General features: G+C 39.4%; 10 protein-coding genes across 11 annotated transcripts; 2 read left to right on the top strand and 8 right to left on the bottom strand.

The window, feature by feature from the left end:
• Positions 1–1557: 1557 nt before the first annotated feature.
• LOC123003439 (protein new-glue 3-like) lies at positions 1558–1962 on the bottom strand. The gene has a single exon (XM_044395995.2). The coding sequence runs from the start codon at positions 1874–1876 to the stop codon at positions 1607–1609; it is 270 nt and encodes an 89-aa protein (XP_044251930.1). The 5' UTR covers positions 1877–1962; the 3' UTR covers positions 1558–1606.
• Positions 1963–2930: 968 nt separating this feature from the next.
• On the bottom strand, positions 2931–3296 carry LOC123003466 (protein new-glue 3-like). Its single transcript, XM_044396042.2, has one exon. It carries the CDS (start codon positions 3205–3207, stop codon positions 2938–2940), a length of 270 nt encoding a protein of 89 aa, XP_044251977.1. The 5' UTR covers positions 3208–3296; the 3' UTR covers positions 2931–2937.
• A 252-nt stretch (positions 3297–3548) lies between these two features.
• Positions 3549–5287, bottom strand: LOC108059064 (EF-hand domain-containing family member B). Its single transcript, XM_017144101.3, has 3 exons — positions 4670–5287; positions 4439–4615; positions 3549–4385 (listed from the first exon to the last, which is right to left on the bottom strand). Exons 1-3 carry the CDS (start codon positions 5191–5193, stop codon positions 3602–3604), a joined length of 1485 nt encoding a protein of 494 aa, XP_016999590.2. The 5' UTR covers positions 5194–5287; the 3' UTR covers positions 3549–3601.
• Positions 5288–5294: 7 nt separating this feature from the next.
• rt (Protein O-mannosyltransferase rt) lies at positions 5295–10568 on the bottom strand. The gene is made up of 4 exons (XM_017144126.3): positions 9476–10568; positions 7337–7899; positions 6262–7041; positions 5295–6197 (listed from the first exon to the last, which is right to left on the bottom strand). The coding sequence occupies exons 1-4, from the start codon at positions 10114–10116 to the stop codon at positions 5476–5478; spliced, it is 2706 nt and encodes a 901-aa protein (XP_016999615.2). The 5' UTR covers positions 10117–10568; the 3' UTR covers positions 5295–5475.
• A 1487-nt stretch (positions 10569–12055) lies between these two features.
• Positions 12056–12809, top strand: LOC108059068 (protein new-glue 1-like). Its single transcript, XM_070215630.1, has 2 exons — positions 12056–12320; positions 12380–12809. The coding sequence occupies exons 1-2, from the start codon at positions 12293–12295 to the stop codon at positions 12682–12684; spliced, it is 333 nt and encodes a 110-aa protein (XP_070071731.1). The 5' UTR covers positions 12056–12292; the 3' UTR covers positions 12685–12809.
• A 987-nt stretch (positions 12810–13796) lies between these two features.
• Positions 13797–16755, bottom strand: LOC108059073 (protein new-glue 1-like). Of its 2 annotated transcripts, none has more exons than XM_070215875.1 (3): positions 16720–16755; positions 14178–14290; positions 13797–14118 (listed from the first exon to the last, which is right to left on the bottom strand). In XM_070215875.1, the coding sequence occupies exons 2-3, from the start codon at positions 14203–14205 to the stop codon at positions 13814–13816; spliced, it is 333 nt and encodes a 110-aa protein (XP_070071976.1). In that variant the 5' UTR covers positions 14206–14290; positions 16720–16755; the 3' UTR covers positions 13797–13813. The 2 variants fall into 2 exon arrangements, with proteins under 2 accessions (XP_070071976.1, XP_016999600.3); XM_017144111.3 differs by lacking the exon at positions 16720–16755 and adding an exon at positions 14446–14459 and having other exon boundaries at positions 14178–14350.
• LOC108059072 (protein new-glue 1-like) lies at positions 14777–15067 on the top strand. The gene has a single exon (XM_017144110.2). The coding sequence runs from the start codon at positions 14777–14779 to the stop codon at positions 15065–15067; it is 291 nt and encodes a 96-aa protein (XP_016999599.2).
• Positions 15434–16032, bottom strand: LOC108059045 (protein new-glue 2-like). The gene has a single exon (XM_017144082.3). The coding sequence runs from the start codon at positions 15803–15805 to the stop codon at positions 15494–15496; it is 312 nt and encodes a 103-aa protein (XP_016999571.2). The 5' UTR covers positions 15806–16032; the 3' UTR covers positions 15434–15493.
• A 1194-nt stretch (positions 16756–17949) lies between the features above and the next one.
• On the bottom strand, positions 17950–18377 carry LOC108059044 (protein new-glue 1-like). Its single transcript, XM_017144081.3, has one exon. It carries the CDS (start codon positions 18256–18258, stop codon positions 17950–17952), a length of 309 nt encoding a protein of 102 aa, XP_016999570.2. The 5' UTR covers positions 18259–18377.
• A 410-nt stretch (positions 18378–18787) lies between these two features.
• On the bottom strand, positions 18788–19184 carry LOC108059071 (protein new-glue 1-like). The gene has a single exon (XM_017144109.3). The coding sequence runs from the start codon at positions 19118–19120 to the stop codon at positions 18824–18826; it is 297 nt and encodes a 98-aa protein (XP_016999598.2). The 5' UTR covers positions 19121–19184; the 3' UTR covers positions 18788–18823.
• Positions 19185–22722: the final 3538 nt, after the last annotated feature.

The raw sequence follows: 22722 nt of genomic DNA, 5'->3' as shown, positions 1-22722 counted from the left end.
GATGAGTTATCATATTCCACTGTGTTAATCAATGCCTATAACTGAACTTTAATTTAACAGCAAATACAAATAAAAACCCCATTAATTAAAAGACAAGATAACAGAAAAAATTTCCAAAAAACAGAATGCAAATGAAAAAAAAAATTTTTTTGAAATTGGTATTTGTTTTTAATTTAGTAAATTTCGAAGGTTTTCAGTTCTTCCTGTGGAGAAGTGAACTATATAAAAAATAGTAAAACATGTAGAAGTGTCCTCTGTTCGCCATTGTCAATGATCTTACTTTGTTTCCTATCCCTTTTGTATGTTATGTATGAAGTGTTCTCTGAGTGTCTTTAATTTTTGAATTGAACTCGATTTTTCTGACATTTTGGATATGATTTATTTGATTTGGAAGGAAATAATAAAACAAATGGTTTTCATTTTGTTAAATATTTATTTGAAAGATAAAGAAACGTCCAGGATCTCAGTTAGGATGACGGGTCAAAATCACTTTAGTCTTTATGACAGTTGGAGCCGGTGCTGAAGTGGCCAACTGGATGGCCAAGGCGATAAGGGCGAAAAGATAAGCGAACTTCATCTTGAATAATCCTTGAATATTAGTGATGAAACTGGTAAAAGGAAGCAGGAACCTGTTCAAGTGGTTGTATACAGTGTTGTGATTAAACTTACTGAAATCCACATCTTTTATAGTTAAATTCCCCTTCAGCTTTGTTCCTTATTTGGTGCTAATATAGTTATTTGCCAAATAATAATTTTGAAACTGATTTCCATATTGTCCAGGTACTGAATTCTGAACTAGAACTATTATAATATTACGATAGCAAATAATTACAAGCCACACAGAGACACTTTGGTTCACTGACATGATAAAACAGCTGTAAAAATACATTCTTCTAGGTTGGTTGATTTTTTATTTTGGATCTTTGTTGATTTATTGTGGGACCAGAAGCTAAAATTGAGCGGAAACTTATACGTTTTTAGAACTACTTATGCAAAACAACGTATTTTCCAAAAAAATATGTTACATTTATTATATTATAGGAATATATTTTTATTCGATACGTCGAAACTGGATCATAGATTAAGTCCCGACTTCTCAAACACATGTTAAAAAGTTTATAGACCGCTTAAAATTTTAATAGCGGTCCAGAAAAATGCTCTTATCCGGGCAACCAACCGAAGACGGTTTATTAAGACGGTTAGTTTAGTTAAACGCTAATTTTAGAGTTCAAAGTCCGCTTTAAATTTAATATGCTGACCAGAAAACGGCGCTTAATTGGTGGTGTCACAGAAATATTGATAACAACATTTTATAAGACGTATTTCCTTAGTCAAACAACAAAAATCTTTCGAATTTTATAATTTAAAGGCCTCTTCGACTTTTTTACCACTTTAGGAGGTAGTAAGTAGTAGTAGATAACGCATGTTTTTTATAATACCAATTTAATTACTTATAACTGAACTATAATTTAAGAGCAAATACAAACAAAATCCCAATTGATAAAAAGAGGAGAGAACAGGACAAATGAAGAATGAGATTACAAATAAAAGAAAATATTTTCGTGAGATTGGTCTTTATTTTTAATTCACAACATTTCGAAGGTTTTCAGTTCTTCCTGTGGGTCACGATCACAACGGTCTTGTGGCACCTTTTCGGGTGCTTGCACTTCTTCTTGGGGATGCGGGTGTGGCACCAGTTGTTGCCCCTCCAACAGAGCTTCTTGTGGGTGGAAGAGGCGGTTGTTGTGGTGGTTGATGCCGCAGTGGTTGTCGTTGTTGTAGTCGTAGCAGCCGTTGTAGTTGTTGTTGTGCCAGATGCAGAATAGGCCAACTGAATGGCCACGGCGACAAGAGCAACCACGAAAAGAAATTTCATCTTTAATGATCCTGGGTTTTTGTAAAAAGCTTATAAGCCGAAATGGATTAAATCCGTTTGGAATCAGTACTGTCGATGTTATGCCTACCGAAGCGAAAACATACTCTTATATAGGAGTATTCCATTTCAAATCTTTTCCTCTTTAAGTGTTAATATCTGTATTTGCCAAATAATAATTGTGTACTGTAATTCTTTGCATCCAATTTGTACAAATACTACGCAATTTTAAATATTTAAAATCTTACATGCCTTATTGACATGGAAAAACAGCTGTTCAAAAAATTGCCGACTTTACCAAAATATATTGGCGTTAATGCGACTGTAAGCCTAAAGTTAAACAAATATCCGAATAACAATCTGTAATATATTTTGTATTTCCCCATTGGTTTATAGCATGATGGACTGGAGCATAATGGTAAAAAGACGGGAAATTCTTTTTATGTGACGTGTCTATGCGCACTCCTTTCAGGAAAGCAAAATAAGTTAATTTAATTGTCCGATGTGAACAAGTTATGGTAAGTCTTTAGGCACTAACAAAAAAACTAACTACTTTCTAGTGATCGTGACTAGGAATAAGTTTCCTTACAAACTTTGTAACAAATATAAAATTCGCATTGATTCTATGTGTAAAAAAATTACGTATCCGCAGTGTTGGTTTTGTAGTAACAGATAATTTTATCTGGTAGCAGTTTCTTATCGTAAAAGTAGTTTTTGAAGTTTGGCCACAATACATGATTTCATGGGACCTACATTTTTTTAGCTCACCAAATCACCAACTCATTCGAAAGTTTACAAACATAACCATATTACGCATAACCATAATTGGGCTAAAATTTTATAAGAAGATCCCTCATCATAAGGTTAATAAGGTTATAATAGTTCTCTCTATGCTTAGTGAATCATATTAGGACTCGAATTAAGGAAGTTCGAGTTGTGGAAGCTCTACTAGCTTTGGGGAAAACAATGGGTTATGTTGCATACAAATTTATTTTATTTAAAATATTTAAAAACAAATATTTTGATTATTTTTAGTTTTTCAAAGGAATGGCATCGCTGCATTTTCATCCGCGCTTGTGGGTCACAATCACAACGGTCTTGTGGCACCTCTTCGGGTTCTTGCACTTCTTCTTGGGGATGCGGGTGTGGCACCAGTTGTTGCCCCTCCAACAGCGCTTCTTGTGGGTGGAAGAGGCGGTTGTTGTGGTGGTTGATGCCGCAGTGGTTGTCGTTGTTGTAGTCGTAGCAGCCGTTGTAGTTGTTGTTGTGCCAGATGCAGAATAGGCCAACTGAATGGCCAAGGCGATAAGAACAGCCACGAAAAGGAACTTCATCTTTAATGATCCTTGCTTTTTGGCTAATAAATCCGAATGGAAATGGGTGAAATCCGTATCGAAACAGTACTGTTACGTGTTATGCCTTACCAAAGCGAAAACATACTCTTATATAGGGGTTTAACATTTCAGCTCTTTTCCGTGTTATGTGCTTTATGTACACATTTGTCAAATAAATTAGTTTAAGTGTAGATTATTTCCTGACAGAAGTTCTCTGCATCCAATTCTTACCAATATGATGGTATTACAAGAGAAAAACAGCTGTCCAAAATAAACTACTTTACCACAATAACAATAACTAAAAGCTAAAAATTAATCAAATAGACCAACAGTAATTATTGTTAAATAAATGACTCTGTTATTGTATTTCTTTGTTTTTTTCATTTACATGTAGTTATACATTAGACATTATTAGATCTTCTATTTTGTTGTGCATCTCGGTACGAAACTGAGTGACTGATGCCATTTCATTCTGATCCCTAAACTGAACCATAAGTCTCTGCCAAATAGCCTCGAATTTATCCATTGGGACGAGTCTTCGGAAGATACGTTCGATTTCCACTTTGGGCCGCAATCGGAAGAAATCACTGGGTTTTAGGCCACGTAATGTTGACAGATCCGGGGTTACGAGATCCTTTACACAGGTTTTTTCCTCTTCGAGTTTCTGGTTCATGATTATTCGATCTTCATTGCACTTCTTTTGACGATCTTCGCAGAGTGATCGATAAGTGGTGTCCATGCAACTGATACCGGACACATTGGACATACTTCCTGTTTTAGGCATTGGCTCATGAATGGAGAGAAGCCGAAAGAAATCCACATAATTTACACGCTCCGTGGCGCAACCCTCGTCGATTATCATCTGAAAATGAGACAAGGCAACACGGATTTTTGTAAAATCCAGGTGGATGTGGAACTTTGCTAGGATTTCCATGATCCGTGCCAGCGACAAGTGTCCCGATTTATTGTTATCGCTGCTTTCCAGTAAGGTTCTCAGACTATGCATATGAAAGTCAAGTGGCTTTCTTAAATTGTGTCGCTTCTTGTTCAAATAGGCGATGGCGTCCAATAGTCGGTTATTTTTATCGCACGGTTCGATATTATTAAGTATCATCTTTACATCGCCATTGCTGCGCAGAGGGGTACCAAAAGTTATATCGGGAACCGCACAAGAATACCTAGAGGAGTATATCATGTATCAAAACTTTTATTAGTTCTATTAATATCTTACTTTTTGAATTTCTTTCCCAAGGGAGCTTCGGTGCGATTCATAAAGTCTACTTGAGCCTTCCCAATAACCTTTAGATGATTTTCACCTTCCTCAAGACATCGCTTCACTTTCAGTCCAAAGTCGCCAAGGCTTTGAAAATCTCCACAAGGGGAGTTTCGATCAAATGGTTGGGTATATCTAAGGAATTATGTATTTTTTATCTTATACCTAAAATTTAATGAATAAGCTTACCTTCGATTTACCTGCTCCGATGGAAAGTAGTGATTGTGGCTGATAATGTACTTGTCGTGAAACGCTTCGTACTCCTTATTTACTTGCTCCGCCGACTTCTTTGGCATTACGATTGTATAAAGGGATTCCGAGGGAGCTGCGCTCGATGGACTTCCAAAGGTTTGGCTGTGGTTGCTCACGCTGTCCGGTTTGGAGAAAGTTTTTCTAACTTGGCCCAAGTGCGGTTTCTTGAAGTACATCTCCTCATAGAACTTCTCCTTGAAGGACATAAAGCGGGACTTTTTCAGCTCACTGGTCAACAAATCCCGTAAGCTGTTGCTGGGAATTACTGACACCGCTGGCATGGTGTAATAGTCCTGCTTGATCTGTCCGCATTTCGTTTTCACCAGACTCTCGGCTAATTCTTCAGGATTTGTGATACTTAAACAATGCTTAACATTTCCCTCGTCATCTAATCCAATAGTGGTTAAACCTGCAGCTGGAATATTTGAGTTTCTGTCTACAAAAAGTCCCCTATTGGCCATGTTTTTTAGATGTATGTGTTGAGTGTTTCCTAACTGAAAATAAACCTTAAAATTACAAACACAATTTGTAAGCAAAACCCATGACTTATAAAGCTCGAGCATTTACTTTAAAATAAATAAATAATAGTTTTAATTCGTCTTGCAAATGAGTATGTTTACATGTCAAATAATTTATGGCTTAGCACTAGTTCAACTTTAGCTAGGTCTCCTAGTCTATTCTACATGGTACGAGTACATCATTGCACGTCTCTCTGTTTCAAAGATGGCTGTTCGGTTAGTTTTTCAGTGCAGAGGGTGATTTTTGTGAAGCACAAAGTCCCAGGTGTCCTTCCATCGCAGGCTGCGCACCTCATTCAGGCTCATCTTTCGCGCTCCATAACTGAATGGTATAAATTTGGAGAAAATGCTCAGCACGCCCACCAGCCAGAAAATGAGCATGAGGCGATACAGACGCACCAGGTGGACACCACGTCCGGTGCAGAAGCGCCTTAGCAGATAGTCCAAATGCTCCACGACAAAGCACAATAGGAGTAGTTTGAAGACAAAGGCTGGCAAGTAGTTGTGCAGGAAGAGTGTGCGATCCACAAAGAAGTACGGCAAGTAGTGCATGAGATAGCCGACGAAAAAAGTATCGCCAGCGATCAGGAAGCGATGCCACTCCCGCTCGGAGATATCGAAACAAAGACGCTGCCTTCGAACGGCATAGAAGGCGAGTAGTCCGGCGTAGACCAGGATTCCTGCGGTGGCCGTGTACCAGAGGAGTACGTTTCCCAGCAGATAAATCTGCGCATTCGACTCCGAATCCAGCCAGTAGGCGATGCCCTTGTCCATCAGCGGCCATTCGTGCGGCATCGAGCTGTACATGTGACTGGGCAGAGATTTCGTTTGGAAGAGCATCTTGGACTGCAGCTCCAGTAATTTGGCCCAAAACGAAATACGCGTTCGCTTCGTGGGTATCATCTCGGCAGTCAGCAGCTGGCGCTCCCTCTCCCGATGGTCCTCAGCTAAAAGGGTTTAAAGGAAAATTATAAATATTGTAAATATTCAAATAAGTATCAAACCACTTACTCTGCGTATAGCGGTGTTCCTCGACATTCCAAATGGTGTCCTCGTGTGCTCCCTTCTCGCGATCAGCCACCACCTCGTGCTGATTGAAGCCCCAGTCGGGAAGTTGACGGCCACTGAACTTCAGGGCAGCTCCCGTGGACTCGTGAATCAGCCGGATCTCGGACTTGATGGCATGCCAACTGTCGCCCTCGGAATCGCGATTTAGGATCTCCACACGCCACAACAGCTCACCGGCCATTTTGATCTCGTAGTCTATGTAGCAGCTGACCTCCTGACATTGCGGCGTCATTGCGGCGGCCACGTCGTGCGAATTGAGAGCTCTGCTGGTGATGCCATGGACCAACTGGATAACGTCGCCGTGCCGAATAACATCCGGCTGATCTCCCACCACCAGGTTTTCCTTGGTCGGTCGCTTGACCAGCCACCAGTTGTTCACATCCTTGAAGGAGTAGCAAGTGACCTGCTGCTGGTGGGAGGAGCCTCGTTTGTCCGGATAACGCACTGGATATACAGCTGGATGCGAGTGCAGCCAGCAGGTGCGTCCGTGGGTGTGGCGCAGTGTGATCTGCGATCCATGAACCACTTTCAAGGGCTGTCCCCGTGTGATCGATGCCAGTCCGCCTTCCAGAGAAGCCTGAAACGCGCTGGTCATGATGCTGTCATGTGGTCCAGCCCGGTGAAGTGCCTTGAAGTGAACGTAGAATACTCCCACGTAGACGGCCAAAGGAATTCCAACGAAGATCAGCAGGCGACTTAGGGCGTGCATCCACAGCTGGCGATCTGAAAAGAAGACAAATATATTAGTTTAATAGAAAAACAACCCAGAAAAACAAAACTCTGCTAAAGGGATTGCGAGGATGATGGAGATATAAAACTTTTATCGGGCATAACATTTTAACGAATGGTCCGATTTGAAAAATTTCTTTTACATTTCGATAGGTATAAATAAACGCAATAAAATTGCATTTATTCTTCTCCGAAATCTTTAAAAATGTGCGCGCTGGACACATTTTAAAATTGTTTGTGGTCGTATAAGGAATATAAATGATGGTTTCTAATAAAATCCATATCCTACCAGTCAGTTTGGCGTCGTAGAGTAGCTGCCAGAGGTGTCGACATAACAAATAGAAGGCCAGTCCCAGCGCCAGGAATCCAATGTACTTGACGGTTCCGGCAGCGCCCAGAAGTACGGCGGATGCAGCTCCGCTGATCAGCCATTGGAGGCTGCCCAGGCGACACCGCTGGAAGCGAAGAAGACAGGCGATTCCGAGAGTGGTGGCCAGCAGCAGCATCGATTCCATGAGCACGAATCTGGATTGCGTCAGCAAGGAGTTGTCCAGGACGACGAGCAGACCGCCCAGAGCCGAGGACCATCGACTCAGCTTCGCCTCCAGCAGCAGCTTATAAACGGCGGGGGCCAAAAGACTGCCGCACAAGGCCGGGATAAACCTGAACCAGAAGATGGGCATTTCCGGCGCATAGGGCTCACCAATCCGGGAAAAAGTGTAGTTTCCATCGTAGCCGGCCAGGCTGACCAATCCGGCGATTAGCTGTTTTCCCAGCGGAGGATGTTGATCGAAGAAGAAGATGTTGCGCATGTACATTGAGATGTACTTGCCGTAATGGAGTTCATCGAAGCTGTGGGTTTAAAAGTTGTTTATATTTTGTTACTAAGAATTAAGTTTCTTGGGGTTTCTGTTATGGTAATACAAATAATATTGTTAGCTTATTGGAAAGTCCCTTATGATGTGGTTAAGTTTTATAGAACACGTTGGCCCATTTAAAACAAGTTTCTAGCTTAGACATATTTTATGACCTTTTATTTTACTAGAGAATTTATAATGAACTGCATTTGGTTTTAAATGGTTGTGGGACGATCAAGAAATATTTGAAAATGCACACAACAAAATATGTGGATAAATTTGATCAAATTCAGTATTTATTTTTTATTTTAGATTTGTTACTATTATTTTATATTGGTTAATTTGACCAATCAGTTTTTTGTGTGGGTCTGGTAAAAAGAATATGTTAATATTGTAATATATTTTATTATCAATAATGGCTTAGGGCAGTCCAAAAAGTAATCTTATTCCCACCCTTCACATAGAAGATTATTGATTTAAAAAAAGTATTCAACAACTAAAATATTTTTAAAAGTTTTTTATAAAAATTACTTATACGACACGTATGACAGTAGTCGGAAAAATGTTTCTTCCATTTATAACTTGGTTAAGTTATGATTTTCGGTTAAATAGGTTGTTTAGAGCAGGAAGAGTTATCAAATATATGGGCACTTCCAAAATGTCGCTCGGGACATTTGCACACATTTAAAGTTGAAAAAAAATTGTAAAACAATGGATTTTAATTTTAATTATGGGCTTTTCTTTTCACTCTTTCCAAGCTCTATTTTATGGTAAAAATCTTGATTTTGTACCGCTTTTAGTTTTTAAGATATCGGTAAAAAACTGCCGTATTCGCTCGGGACAAAAATAGAAGTGGATTTCGGGGAAGTTCATACAACACCAGAAATTAGCGAATTCTGATGGAATATTTTATTGCGATTTTTTTTAGAATGTTGTTCAAACATGTCGCTGTGAAATGCTTTTGGTTTTACTCAAAAATTCTTTGCCGTTTTTTTTTTATGCAGTCTCAACCACATTCGCTCGGGACATGTCGCTCGGGACATTTTTTCCGACGGTTTTGTAAAGCGAATTTCTTTACCTCTATCTCTCAATTGCTGGATGTTTTGCTTTTAACTTAATAGTTTAGCATGTGAATGAAGCATTCAGTACAGAAAAATGTCACATATTAGCATTCCTATAGGATAAATTAACAACAGAAGACAGGTCCAAAAAATAACAAAAAAATAGCCAAAAACTGATTTTTCCGTAAATTGGTGGAGTTTGTCATAAAAATAATCAAACTATACTCCAAATTTGTAGTTAAGCTCAGTATCCAACTAATTAGAAACTAATATCGGGGCAAAATCATGTGGAAATATGTTTTTTTCAAGTTTTAAGGTTTTTGGCTTGGTGGACTTTTTTTTGGAAGTGCCCATATGTAACCTACATAAAATAACTTTTTGATCGAAGGCAACAGTGAGTATAAGTGATAAACCTAGTAGCCACTTTGCAGACCCTAAATATTGGTAGTTTTTCCCTCAGTGGTGACCCCCTTTTTCCACTTCCTGATTTGTTATTGTTTTTCTACTCACACAATATGCGGCGGCGTTGCCAACTTATAGAAACGCGTGCCGAAGGCCAAGAGAAAGAGCGTCCAGCTGAAGAGATCGATGCTCAGGCTAACGGTAAATGGCGGCGTATTCGTACTAGCGGTTTCTCTCTCCTCCGCTGCGACTGCGGCGGCTGCTGCGCTGCTCTTGTGCTTCTGCTGTTGTTTATGGCAGGAGAGCGAGCGAGAGCGAGACGGCGTGGGCGAACGTGAGAGGGAGCGCGAACGATCGGAGGTGGGCGAGGGGGAGGCTTGTTTTGGCGTCGCTGCCGGCGTCGGCGTCGCAGTTGGCGTGGGCGTCGACGTCGGCGTCGTGTGCCGGCTAACGCTGCCGCGCAGCGGCGCATTCAAATGGCAATTGACGTCGACGCAGCAATTGAGCATTGTTAGAGCACGAGCACCGTTACAGCACAGTGGTGAAGGTGAGTTGCTGGCCGCCGCCGTCGGTGTTGTTGCTTTCGAGTTTGTTGAACGGCTGCGAAAGTGAAGTCTTTCGTTTGACGACTCGCCGCCCAAATCGCTGGCCGCCCATTGTTGTTGTTGTTGTTGTTGCTGCTGTTGTTGCTTGTTCACTTTGGCCGTCTTGCGGCGCTGTGTAATTGTATTGGTGTAGGTGGCAGACATAGCGGTTTCCTCGTTTTTGTTTGTGTTTTTATTTCAGCGTGCGATTTGCTCATCGCTTTCAGCGGGCATTTCTTCCTCGCATTGTTTTTTCGAGCCCACTTTCACTGATCAATTAGCATTCGTCAAACATGAGATAATACAGCGATAATCGAGCAATCACTTTGATTTTTTTTTGCTTGCCACGTTTCCCTGCTAACAAAAAAAACCTGTTTTGCACTTTCTACACTCCACTTGTCTCGCTGTCTCTTCCTCCGGCCGCCTTCTTAGGTGATTTGCATTTACATACAAACGATGGCCAGCTGTTGAAGAAAGTTTCGTTACCGAAATATTCCCACCAACACACACTCACGGAAGTGAAATAACCGTTCGCCCGATCGAATAAACGTATTTGTATTCCTTGGCCAAAACCGCAACCTGCACGGCAAAGATCTCGCGACGCACTGACTGAATCTGAATGGACGACTACGACTGGAAACGGATCCGCGATGGCTCTCTTTCTTCTGCGCAGCCGCAGCCGCTGCCCTCGGCGCACAGTGGGTCGATTGTGCTAAGCACGCTGCGAAAATGATAGTTGTTTATTTCAAACTCTATTAAAAATACAAAAGTACTTTTTAAAAATCTCTATTCAGTACCTTTAAATTTAAAAACTTCATTTAGGTTTGGTTTTGGTAATTTTTATATCCTTCTTAAACGTTGGTTCCTGAAAAAATTATAATTTTTAAGTGTCCACAAAAAGTTGGGTAAATTAAACATAAATGGCAAAATATAATAAAATATGTACAAATTCCAAGAAAAATGAAAAACTCAATCTTTGATTCTTGCAAAGTATGTATCTTAAACACGAGACACTGTGCGACTGCGCTGTCTGCGCATGGAATGCGGTTCGGCTGCTGGGGCCCTGTCTCTTTCTCCTTCCTCTGCTTCATTCTTAACCCATTTCCCGTTTTGTCAGCAATGCTCAGTGATGCCTTGATTGAGAAAAAAAGCTGGGTTAAAATATTGTAGCCCATTACGATAAAAATATATGAATTTCAATAAATAAAAGAATAATTTATTATAAATCAATCTAAATTCATATTGAATTAAGAAATGTCTATATCTTACGGGCCAATTGTTAGTCTTACTCGTACATTAATTTTTGTAAACATTACAATACAATGTATCTTTTTTTTTAACGGATTAAAATCTGAACCTGCAACACTAGATGCGCATGCAAAAAGATCTCTCCCGTTCTCTACTCCTTCTTTCTTCTCTCTACCTAGAATGTCGCCAAACGGAGTCTGCAAAAACGAGAAACAACAACAAGAGCACAATTAAACACCATTTATTGGCGATGTAAAAAGATGTTGTTTGGTATTTAGCGGCTAAGTAGCTGGGTCCGTACATACGATTGTGTGGGGAACGTACATATATAGCACGCGTCACAGGTGGAATGGTGGGAACCTGTTCTCTTGGTTTATGACCTATTCTATAGACGGTGGTCCAAAGAAGTGAGTTCTCCCATGACCCATTGGCCTTATTCTCTGCATCATTTCAGGCGGTCTCGAAGTTGTCGAATTTTGAACTTTATTGCATTGCAGCGGACTTATGACATCAGTTGCCGTATTGTTGTCTAAATTCTTTGGGTTAGGTAAACAGTTTTAAACTGGTTCTACATATAGTAATAGCCCGATTCACAAAAGTTTGGTTTCTTTTTTTCTTCCCACATTGTATACAAACATTTTTGTATGTTTACCTAATGAATTATTTTTAAATTAAGTTTTGATTGTAACAGTATTTATTTATTTTATTTAAACTATAATTATTTAACTATAATAAACAAAACAAATGTTAATACACATTTAATTCTGATCTTAATACCCAGTCACACTTTTGTGAGTGTATTGTGTTTATTTTTACTGTTCCGCATTTGTCGAGCTGCCAGTGATATAATATAATTAGAAAGTGCGTGTATAAATATAAACAGCTGAAACTCAGAAGCAGCGTCAACATGATTCCAGCTAAATTGAAGTTCTCAAAATATCTTTGAAGTTTGTACAAGTGATTTCTAGTAGGCATAGTGTTTTGCTAATATTTATTTGAGTAGCCTGGTTTTCCAGATAGGCTCGAAGAAGTGGATCAGATGGTATAATGCGTAAGGTTCTCACGCCTATGCGGATAAACCCAGATCTGTCAGATGTTTGATTTTCCAGCTCTCCAACTAGGTATAAATAGTGTGGGGTTTCAGCCAGAATAGTATCAGTTGATCATATCCCAATATCAGATATCAACATGAAGTACGCCTGCTACCTGCTCCTTTTGGCCATTTCGGGCTGCTTCCTGGTGAGCCTGTCCAGTGCGGCAAGTTCCACAACCTCGACGGAAGCTTCCACCACCACTACCACCACCACGGCAGCTTCGTCGGACACAACCACCACCACTGAGTCATCCTCCGACACCACAACCACGACCACTGCATCCTCGTCCTCATCCTCCGGCAAGAAGAAGCACGTGACCCATTACAAGCGCAAGACCCACCGCCCCAAGAAGGTCAAGAAGATTCATCGCAACAAGAAGCGCAGCGGTTAAACAGTTCTAAAATTCATCCGATCCGATTCCATTTGTTATCAGCTCTAACCCCATGAACTCCTCTCGTATTACGGTTTATTAGTTATAGTTATAGTTATTTTCCTTGTTATTTCGCAGCTGTGGGAACTACCTGCTTCTCTGTAATAAATAAATTTTATTAAAAAAAAGCCTTGAGAAACTCATCAATATATTTTGGATTGGGCGGGATCCAAAGGAGTAAATTATTCTAAACAGTAGTATTAAAATTCGAAAATAAAAAGTATTTAACCAAGGTCATTTTGTACATAAACTAATAGTATATAAAACATACTTATTCATTTACTAAGCATAAACAAAAATTGCTTAAATAAAATAGAAGGGCAGCAATATATGCTTGCATCTCCGTCGCCCTCCCTCTCGCTGAGTGACGGATATCCGATAGTCGAAGCACTCGACTATAGCGTCCTCTCTTGATTTTTTTTTCCAAATGTGGTTTGTGCAGAGGGTATTATTAATTTAGTTAGAAGTTTGTAACGCAGAGAAGGACTCATTTCTAGTATATCTATTCTTGATCAGCAACACTAGACGAGCCGATCTAACTATCGGGATGAAACTTTACCAAAAGTCTTCTTTCTATTGGAGGTAGTATACAAGTCGAAACCAGCCGGATCAAAAAAAAATTCGATAAAAAATTATAGCTGGCCGAAGCTAGCTTCCTTTCTTCTTATACCCGTTACTCGTAGAGGTATATTGTATTCGAGCAAAAAGTATGTAACAGGGAGAAGAAAGCGTTTCAGACCCTATAAAGTATATATATTCTTGATCAGGGTCACCAGCCGAGTCGATATAGCCATGTCCGTCTGTCCGTCCGTATGAACGCTGAGATCAAATCGGACCATTCATTGAAAAGTTATGCGCAATCAAAAAATGTTATATATCCATCTCCCTTGCGCTCCCTTTAGCTGAGTGACGGGTATTAGATAGTCGGGACACCAACCCGACTATAGCGTTCTCTCTTGTTTTTAAATAAAATGTATTTATTCGCAATAACAATTAAAATAACTATAACTAATAAACCGTATTACGAGAGGAGTTCATGGTGTCAGAGCTGATAACAAATGGAATCGGATCGGATGAATTTTAGAACTGTTTAACCGCTGCGCTTCTTGTTGCGATGAATCTTCTTGACCTTCTTGGGGCGGTGGGTCTTGCGCTTGTAATGGGTCACGTGCTTCTTCTTGCCGGAGGATGAGGACGAGGATGCAGTGGTCGTGGTTGTGGTGTCGGAGGATGACTCAGTGGTGGTGGTTGTGTCCGACGAAGCTGCCGTGGTGGTGGTAGTGGTGGTGGAAGCTTCCGTCGAGGTTGTGGAACTGGCAGCACTGGACAGGCTCACCAGGAAGCAGCCCACAATGGCCAAAAGGAGCAGGTAGCAGGCGTACTTCATGTTGATATCTGATATTGGGATATGATCAACTGATACTATTCTGGCTGGAACCCCACACTATTTATACCTAGTTGGTGAGCTGGAAAATCAAACATCTGACAGATCTGGGTTTATCCGCATAGGCGTGAGAACCTTACGCATTTCACCATCTGATCCACATCTTCGAGCCTATCTGGATAACTAGGCTACTCAAATAAATATTAGCAATACACTATGCCTACCACAAATCACTTGTACAAACTTTAAAGATATTTTGAGAACTTTTGAGTTTCAGTTTGTTATATATATTCACGCACTTTTTTTTAAAGGTAATGAATTAAAAATAGCTATATTACCTATTTCGGTTTTCCGTATGTCGTATTTTAGGTCAAAATAATAAGCCTATTTTATTTTGCAGTAACTTTAGCATTATAAAATACATTCGTCTAATGGGCCTAACTGTGTTCCCCCACAGATTTTTTAATATTTGAACAACTGCATCGTGGTAGGCATAGTTCTTTGCAAATTACTGTTTGCTTAGCCTTGTTATTAAGGCCCAAAGATGTGGATAAGATTGTATTGTGCGTAAGGCATTTGCTTTCTTTGAGCCTATCCGAATGGTATAAATAGTGAGAGGCTCGAACCAGAAAAGCATCAGTTGATCATATTCAACTACCAAGCATCAACATGAAGTACGCCTGTTCACTACTCCTTTTGGCCATTGTGGGCTGCTTCCTGGTGAGCCTGTCCAGTGCGGCAAGTTCCACAACCTCGACGGAAGCTTCCACCACCACTACCACCACCACGGCAGCCTCGGACTCAACCACCACCACCACTGAGTCATCCTCGGACACCACAACAACCACTTCCTCGTCCTCCTCCTCCGGCAAGAAGAAGCATGTGATCCACTACAAGCGAAAGACCCACCGCCCCAAGAAGGTCAAGAAGATTCATCGCAACAAGAAGCGCAGCGGTTAAAAAACCCCAACCCATCAATCCAATTCCATTTGTTACCAACTCTAACCTTCTGAACTCCTCTCTTGTTATGCTTTATTAGTTATAGTTAGTTAACCGAACTTCTTTGCCCTGTCAAAGATAGATATTTTTATTGGGACAGTCCACATTTGGATAGACATTTTTTGTGCGTTTCAGGCATATTCAAAAAATGTTTGCATTTAAGGGCCTGAGCTTACCACATACGCACCATCGCCTTTTATAAAATATACTACTTTTATCAAAATGGCTATTTTAATAGCAAAGAAAAAGAAAACGATTTGATTCTTGCAATAATAAATATATATTAACCAAAATTATAAATAGAAAATAAAATAACAAGCAGTAGGATCATGAGAGTTTGGTAGAGATTCAAAGCGGCTGTGGCAGGATCAGTTGGTTTTAAAAGGTTTAACTGCGGCGGTGCCTAGTCCTAGTCTTGTTGCGTTTGATTTTCCTGACCTTCTTGGGTCGGTGAACCTTCCGCTTGTAGCGGATAACTTGCTTCTTTGCGCCGGAGGACGACGACGAGGAGGAGGAAGAGGCTGTGGTTGTAGTTGTGGTGTCCGAGGATTCGGTAGTGGTGGTGGTGTCCGACGAAGCTGTGGTGGTGGTAGTGGTGGTGGCCGCCTCCGTCGTGGTTGTGGAACTGGCCGCACTGGACAGGCTCACCAGGAAGCAGCCCACAATGGCCAAAAGGAGCAGGGAACAGGCGTACTTCATGTTGATGCTTGGTAGTTGGATACGATCAACTGATGCTGTTCTGGCTGGAACCCAAAACTATTTATACTTCTCGGTAGGGCTTGCGAAAAACATTTCGCAAATGGCATTTGATCCAAATATTACAGATTCGCAATAAAACCAGGTCAAATAAACAAAATTTTGCAAGACTCTTTTGTATATACCACAAAGCAGTTGTTTAAATATTAAAGGTTCTTTGGCGCTGTTTTCGAGTAACCGTTGTTTGTATACGAACACAATTTAATTACACTTTTATATTCCTTTAAAAATAAGGAGTTTTGCTAGCCAAGGGTCAGTCTATATTTCAAGAAAATCAAAGGCGCGACTTTATGTTCAGGCAATTATTTAAAAAAGAAAATATTTCTAGTAATAAAACCTAAAGGAACTCCAAAGTTCTCTACTTTTTTTTATCGAAAACCCGGTCCCCATTTCAAAAGAAATATGCAAATCAAATTTGTCTACTGGCAGTGACGTTACTGACCATAGTAAGACTATTAATTTAAGTTGTTAATAATTTTAAAAAGGTTCAAGGGTTTAACACGGTCTTAATCAGAAAGTTTAAGTCAATAAACCCGTTACTTTGTTAACCAAGTGCAAAACGAAAACCATCTGTTGAAAATGTTGGCCAATTTTTAAACAAATATGCCTCAATGCCAAAAGCGATATTTTGCGGAAGAGTGCGTCATGAAGGCATATTTATGTACTGATACTGACGTCATTGACCATGATATATATCTAATATAAACTTCATAAATAACTATCTGCACTTGAACGATTTGTTTAAACATATTCCAGATAAAAGTAGTTTTTAGTAAAATAATTCAACTATTAAAACGCGGGAGGCTCCGAAAAGTTCTACCTTTAAGCTGTTACGTAGTTCTCAACAAATTACATACCTTTAGAACATTTAATTTTCATTAATTCAGCTTAAAACTATTTGCCAAGAATTTCCTGACATGCCCACTATTATAGATTTTTTATTTGCCCAAAACTTTTTTTTCGTATGCATACTATTCGATTAATAAGCAGGGAACGTAACTGTTAAAAGTTTTATTTTAAAAATCACACTTTAACAGTTATTTTCTGATTTGTAAAGTAAAACTCAAAGAATAACTGTTATTTTTTGAGTTTTATAATAAAAGTTGACAAATAACAGTTATTCGTCGTGATCAAAATAAAACTCAAACTTGATTTATGGCGATTTTGTGGGTAAACAAAATTTTAAAAAAATATAGGTATAAAATATGCGCGGTTGCCTTTTTTAACAAATTTTTAGTAAGTTATAAAAAGCACGGGTATTATGTTTTTTTTAATTATTTCATTTTTTCAAAAATGTCAAGGGAATAACTGTTATTCATAAAAATCAAAAAATAACAGTTATTTTTTGAGTTTTATTATAAAAATCAAAAAATAAAAATCATTACGGATTTGTAAACTACAATGGCTAATAAAAATTGTGGTGTATTTAAAAAATTTTTAGGACCCCTCTAAGTGCGTGATTTTTTTGTATGAAAAATTTACAATAACAGTTATTTTCGTTCCCTGTTAATAAGTAAACACGTCTATCAGGATTTAATCCAAAAAGCAATTTATTAAGTTAGCCATAAAACGACAAATTCAATAATGGTCTCTATTTATCTCCATATCTCTTTCGGATTGACTTTGTTTCTTATGTATTTTTATTGTTTTAATTCTTTAAAATAATAAAAAAAGTGACATTTAAAAGCTGTGGTGCTATGGAGCGCATATATTAGCGCTGTACTTGAAAATTCCGTTTATTTGACACAGTGTTGTGTCTATAAGCATTATCATTACTTTTTCATTATCATTAAAAAATTGATGCAAAATAATTAAATATTTTTGAAAAATTAATGCTAATAAAAAATTCAGTTGATTATATTTTGAAAAAGTAATGCCAAATGTAAACCTTTACATTACTTTTAAAAAAAACCAAAATATTTTATTACTTTTGAAAAATTTAATTCTAACGCTAATTGATGCTTGCAATAATGAATATATATTAACCAAAATTATTAATATTAAATAAAATAATAAGAAGTAGGATCGTTAGAGTCTGACAGAGATTCAAAGCGGCTGTGGCAGGATCAGTGGAGTTTTAAAAGCGTTTAACCGCTGCGGTGCCTCCTAGTCCTGTTGCGTTTGATTTTCCTGACCTTCTTGGGTCGGTGAATCTTGCGCTTGTAGTGGATAACTTTCTTCTTGGCGCCGGAGGACGACGACGAGGAGGAGGAAGAGGCTGTGGTTGTAGTTGTGGTGTCCGAGGATTCGGTAGTGGTGGTGGTGTCCGACGAAGCTGTGGTGGTGGTAGTGGTGGTGGCCGCCTCCGTCGTGGTTGTGGAACTGGCCGCACTGGACAGGCTCACCAGGAAGCAACCCACAATGGCCAGAAGGAGCAGGGAGCAGGCGTACTTCATGTTGATGCTTGGTAGTTGAATACGATCAACTGATGCTGTTCTGGTCCAAGTCTTGCACTATTTATACCTCATGGATTGTGTTTTTACTGTTTGAACCGAACCTGCGAGCCATTCTTATAAACCAGGCCAAGCGCAAAATATTTTGCGAAGAAATATTACCACAACAGAGCAGTTGTTCAAATATTGCAGGTGCTTTGACGATGTCAGTTATTTATAAAACAACTTTTTAATTACAATAAATATGTTTAAGGTATGTGTCATAATAATAGAAAACATGTTATTATTATTAATCATGGTTTAAGTATATTTAAGCCATGTTTTATATCATACTTTAAAATTTTCCGTTCACTGAGCTAGCTTTACTTAAACATTTTAAGCGTTGACGTCATTGACCATGCTTTTAAACCTTAAATAATGTTAAATAAAAATTGTATTCATAATTAGATGGGTATTCAAATATTTTGTATTTGCGTAGTAAGGATAATAGGTAAAGTATTTATGAGAGAAGTCAGCAGAGTCAGTGTTCAAATCAAATGGTATCGGATCGGATGGATTTTAGGTCTGTTTAACCGCTGCGCTTCTTGTTGCGATGAATCTTCTTGACCTTCTTTGGGCGGTGGGTCTTGCGCTTGTAGTGGGTCACGTGCTTCTTCTTGCCGGAGGATGAGGACGAGGAAGCGGTGGTCGTGGTCGTGGTGTCAGAGGATGACTCAGTGGTGGTGGTTGTGTCCGACGAAGCTGCCGTGGTGGTGGTAGTGGTGGTGGAAGCTTCCGTCGAGGTTGTGGAACTGGCCGCACTGGACAGGCTCACCAGGAAGCAGCCCACAATGGCCAAAAGGAGCAGGGAGCAGGCGTACTTCATGTTAATGCTTGGTAGTTGGATACGATCAACTGATGCTTTTCTGGTTTGAGCCTCTCAGTATTTATACCATTCGGATAGGCTCAAGAAAAGAAAATGCCTTTCTAAACTGGGTTTATCCGCTTTAGCGTGAGAACCTTACGCGCAATAAAGCCTAAAAAGCCTATCTAACAAGGCTAAGCAAACAGTAATTTGCAAAGAACTATGCCTACCACAAAGCAGTTGTTTAAATATTAAGAAAAAATGTTAGGCCTACTATGACGAATGTCCAATGCTTAACAGACTGCAAAATAAAATAGGCCTGTTATTTTGACCTAAAATAAGATTTTTAAACCGAAATAGCTTAAATGTGCTATTTTTAAATTATTAAAATGCATTTTTACGCACTTTATAATTGCCTTAAAATCAGTCGCAACTCTCCTTTATTTTGCATTGCTCTCTGGGTCTCCACAAATTTTACACAAGTCTCCCCTGTTATTAACATGAAGCTGTGAAACGAACCCACAGGAATAGACTAACGAAAAAGGGAGACAGAGCGAGTGCGAGATACATATAGATAGAGAGCACATCGAAAATCGGGGGTTGGGAGTTCGAGTTCAGCACAAATCGGATGAGAATGAGTGGTTCGGTGGGTGGGTGTGTCTGGTGTGGCACTGCAACTTGGAGCTCGGAGTGCAGGACAAACACCCAGGACACAGGACCCCCTTTTGAAAGCCAACGGAGAGGTGAGAGTCATGCCTACAGGAAGGTCCTTGCAACTGCAACAATAAACGGGGCTGAGATGCGGCAAGGCTGCTCTGCTGGCGGCGGATTGGTTGCCGGGCTTAGCGGTGTGGCTGTGAGTCCTGTGCCCCAACACCCAACACCCACCACCCACCACCACCCACGCCCACTCCCGCCGTTCGCCTCGCGGCCTGCACAAGTGCAAGGATATTGTCGCCACCGCCTGCTCTTGCACTCAAAAAAAAGTGGTCTGACCGAACTCACGTAAAATCGGAATTGAAGTTTTAAGCATAGAATTTTTAGGTTATATTTCTTAAATACCATAAGTTGTATTTAGCCAAAGTAAAGGATTTTGTAAATAATACGAAATTAGCTTGAAATACACAAGGAAGATTTATTCGAATATATTGCTTCTTATCTAAAAAAACGAGAGAGTTTTTATGATTTCATGTGGGGTATTTAAAATGTGTTTGTTAAGTTTGTTAAAATATATAAATCGAAAATAGGTTTTCTTTCTTTAATGGAGAGTTTTCATTATTTTTTGTGGAGTATTTAAAATGTGTTTGTTAAGTTTGTTAAAATATATAAATCGAAAATAGGTTTTCTTTCTTTCATATAAAAAATTTTAAAAGAGAGCTTTTTGATTTTATGTAGGGTATTAAAAATGTGTTTATTAAGTTTGTTAAAATATATAAATTGTAAAAAGGTTTTCATTCTTTTTTTTAATTTTCTATAAGTTTAATGATTGGGTTATTGTAATTGTAATTTTGTATGTAATGTAATGTAATTTTGGAATATACAAATTTTGCATGTAAAGTTTTAGCTGTGCTTTGAATTTTGCCCGTGTTCTTTTTACAGTGAATATTTTTCTCAGTGTCCTGCTGTTCCTGCTTCCTGTTCCTCCTGCTAAAAGCCCGTTTTGGTTCCTGTGCCTGCATCGTTGCAGCATCGCTATTGCTGTTGTGTCTCGTTTTCGCAGGATGGATGGGTGAATGCTAAAGGGAATGTGAATGGGTGGGTGGCTGGATGGTTGTTTGGTTGGTCGGGTGCTTGGGTGGTTGGGATTTCAATGGTTTGGTGTGCTGCCTGCCGTGTGCCACTTTGGCCATGTTCGTGGCCGTGGCCGTGGCCTCGACTCATGCGCTCGTTCTCGTTTCCCTGCAGCTTCACAACTCAACTCCAGCCAAGGCCAAGCCAGCAGAGGACGACGTCGCCGGCGATAATGTGGCACAATGACATTGCCATTGAACTAGGTCGAGGACGTGGACGTGTTCCCTTTTGGCCACCGCCACCGCTTGTTTGGTTAATGTCTGCCTCCGTCTTCGTGGCCTGTTTCTCGTGGGTTGTGGTGGTGTACCCAGTGCCCAATCCACTGGAGCCCCCCATCTTGCGGCGAAATGCGGACTGTGGCGATGCAGATGCTGTTCTGACTTTTTAATTCATGGCGCACAAGGGTTTTATGTATCGCAAAAATATTAAATAAATGCTTTTTCAGAGTTAACTAAAGTTGTACATAAGAAAACAAGTACTTTATAAACGGAACATATTTTTAAAACATTATAATTTATAGAAACCTTAAATATTCATAGTCGCAAACCATTTTATTTGAGAGAAATTAAGGGTTAGCTAAAGCAAAATAAGAAAATATGCTTCTGGTAGGATTTTAAGTATTCGGAAGTTGTTTAAAATTATGAAAAATTTATTAAAATGATTTTACTAGTACTAGTACTTTTACATTTATTTCATTTTCTATAAAATGTATTGATGTAAGCATAGTTATAGTATCTAGATTTTATCAGAGATTGAGAATGGACTTGAGCATTGTGCAACACTATTTAATTAAAAGAGCGATGCCCATCTAAGAACTGCAGACCGAGTAAATGATTTCCTAATCAGTTTTTTGATTCCTTTGAGAAACTCAATTCAGCATCTTGTTCGTGCAGAAAGATACCGCACCTAATGACATTAGGCGCAATGTCCGAATATTGCCGGAGATTAATGGCATTTGGCCAAAAATAAAGCCGACAAAGATGGCTGGCAATCAATTAAAATGCATAGACTGCAGTCGGCCTAATGAAAGCTTTTTCTTCGATGTCCAGACAGTTTCATCTGCAGTCGGTTTCAGGGAATTGCAGGCAATTTAGGGTGAGGGTGGTTATTTTATGGATGTGTCTGCGCTTTGTCTAAGTTCTTGTTTTTGGGCCGACGCGTCGGTTTGGGGACGAGTTTTATTTATTTTAATTTAAATGAAATTTATTTTATGCACATACGTACGCATACAGATGCTGTTTTTTTGAGCGGCTAGTCAAAAGCTAAGGGTTGATTTTGTACATTTATATATGCACATGGATTATGCACCCACACACGTGCGTCCCAGGCGTTTTCATTTATGTGTAAATAGGGTGGACCTTTAGGGTGACAAATTAGAAAGTATATCGACTCATTTAATTGATATTAAAACTTCCCTGTGATTGTTTTACAAAAATCACGTATACGACATGCATGCAATAATTTAAAAAGTATTCTGAATGCATTTCCTTGAGCTGTCAACACTACGTATGAGTAATAAATTTCCATACAGCCTATTTCTGTGATTTTTGCTTAAATAAAGCCAACTCGTATTTAAATTAAAGAAAAACGAAGTTTAAAATATCGACTTTAAAATTCAGGTTCACTCTAGTCCGCATATTCCATATAGAAAATGCAACTAAAATGTTTCACATGCAGTTTGTTTTTGCTGTTTTATGGCCAGTGTCTGGCCTGTCGCACCAGCCCCTCCCACAGCTACCGCCTCTGCCACCCACCACCCCCTTGGCCACCCACTTGCCGATGTGGCAGACGGGCGATTGCAGTTGCAGTGGTTGCAACAACATTTGTTGTTG

Source organism: Drosophila takahashii, chromosome 3L, assembly GCF_030179915.1.
Source record: "Drosophila takahashii strain IR98-3 E-12201 chromosome 3L, DtakHiC1v2, whole genome shotgun sequence".
Classification (NCBI taxonomy): Eukaryota; Metazoa; Arthropoda; class Insecta; order Diptera; family Drosophilidae; genus Drosophila; species Drosophila takahashii.
This window is presented reverse-complemented; position numbering and strand designations above follow the sequence as displayed.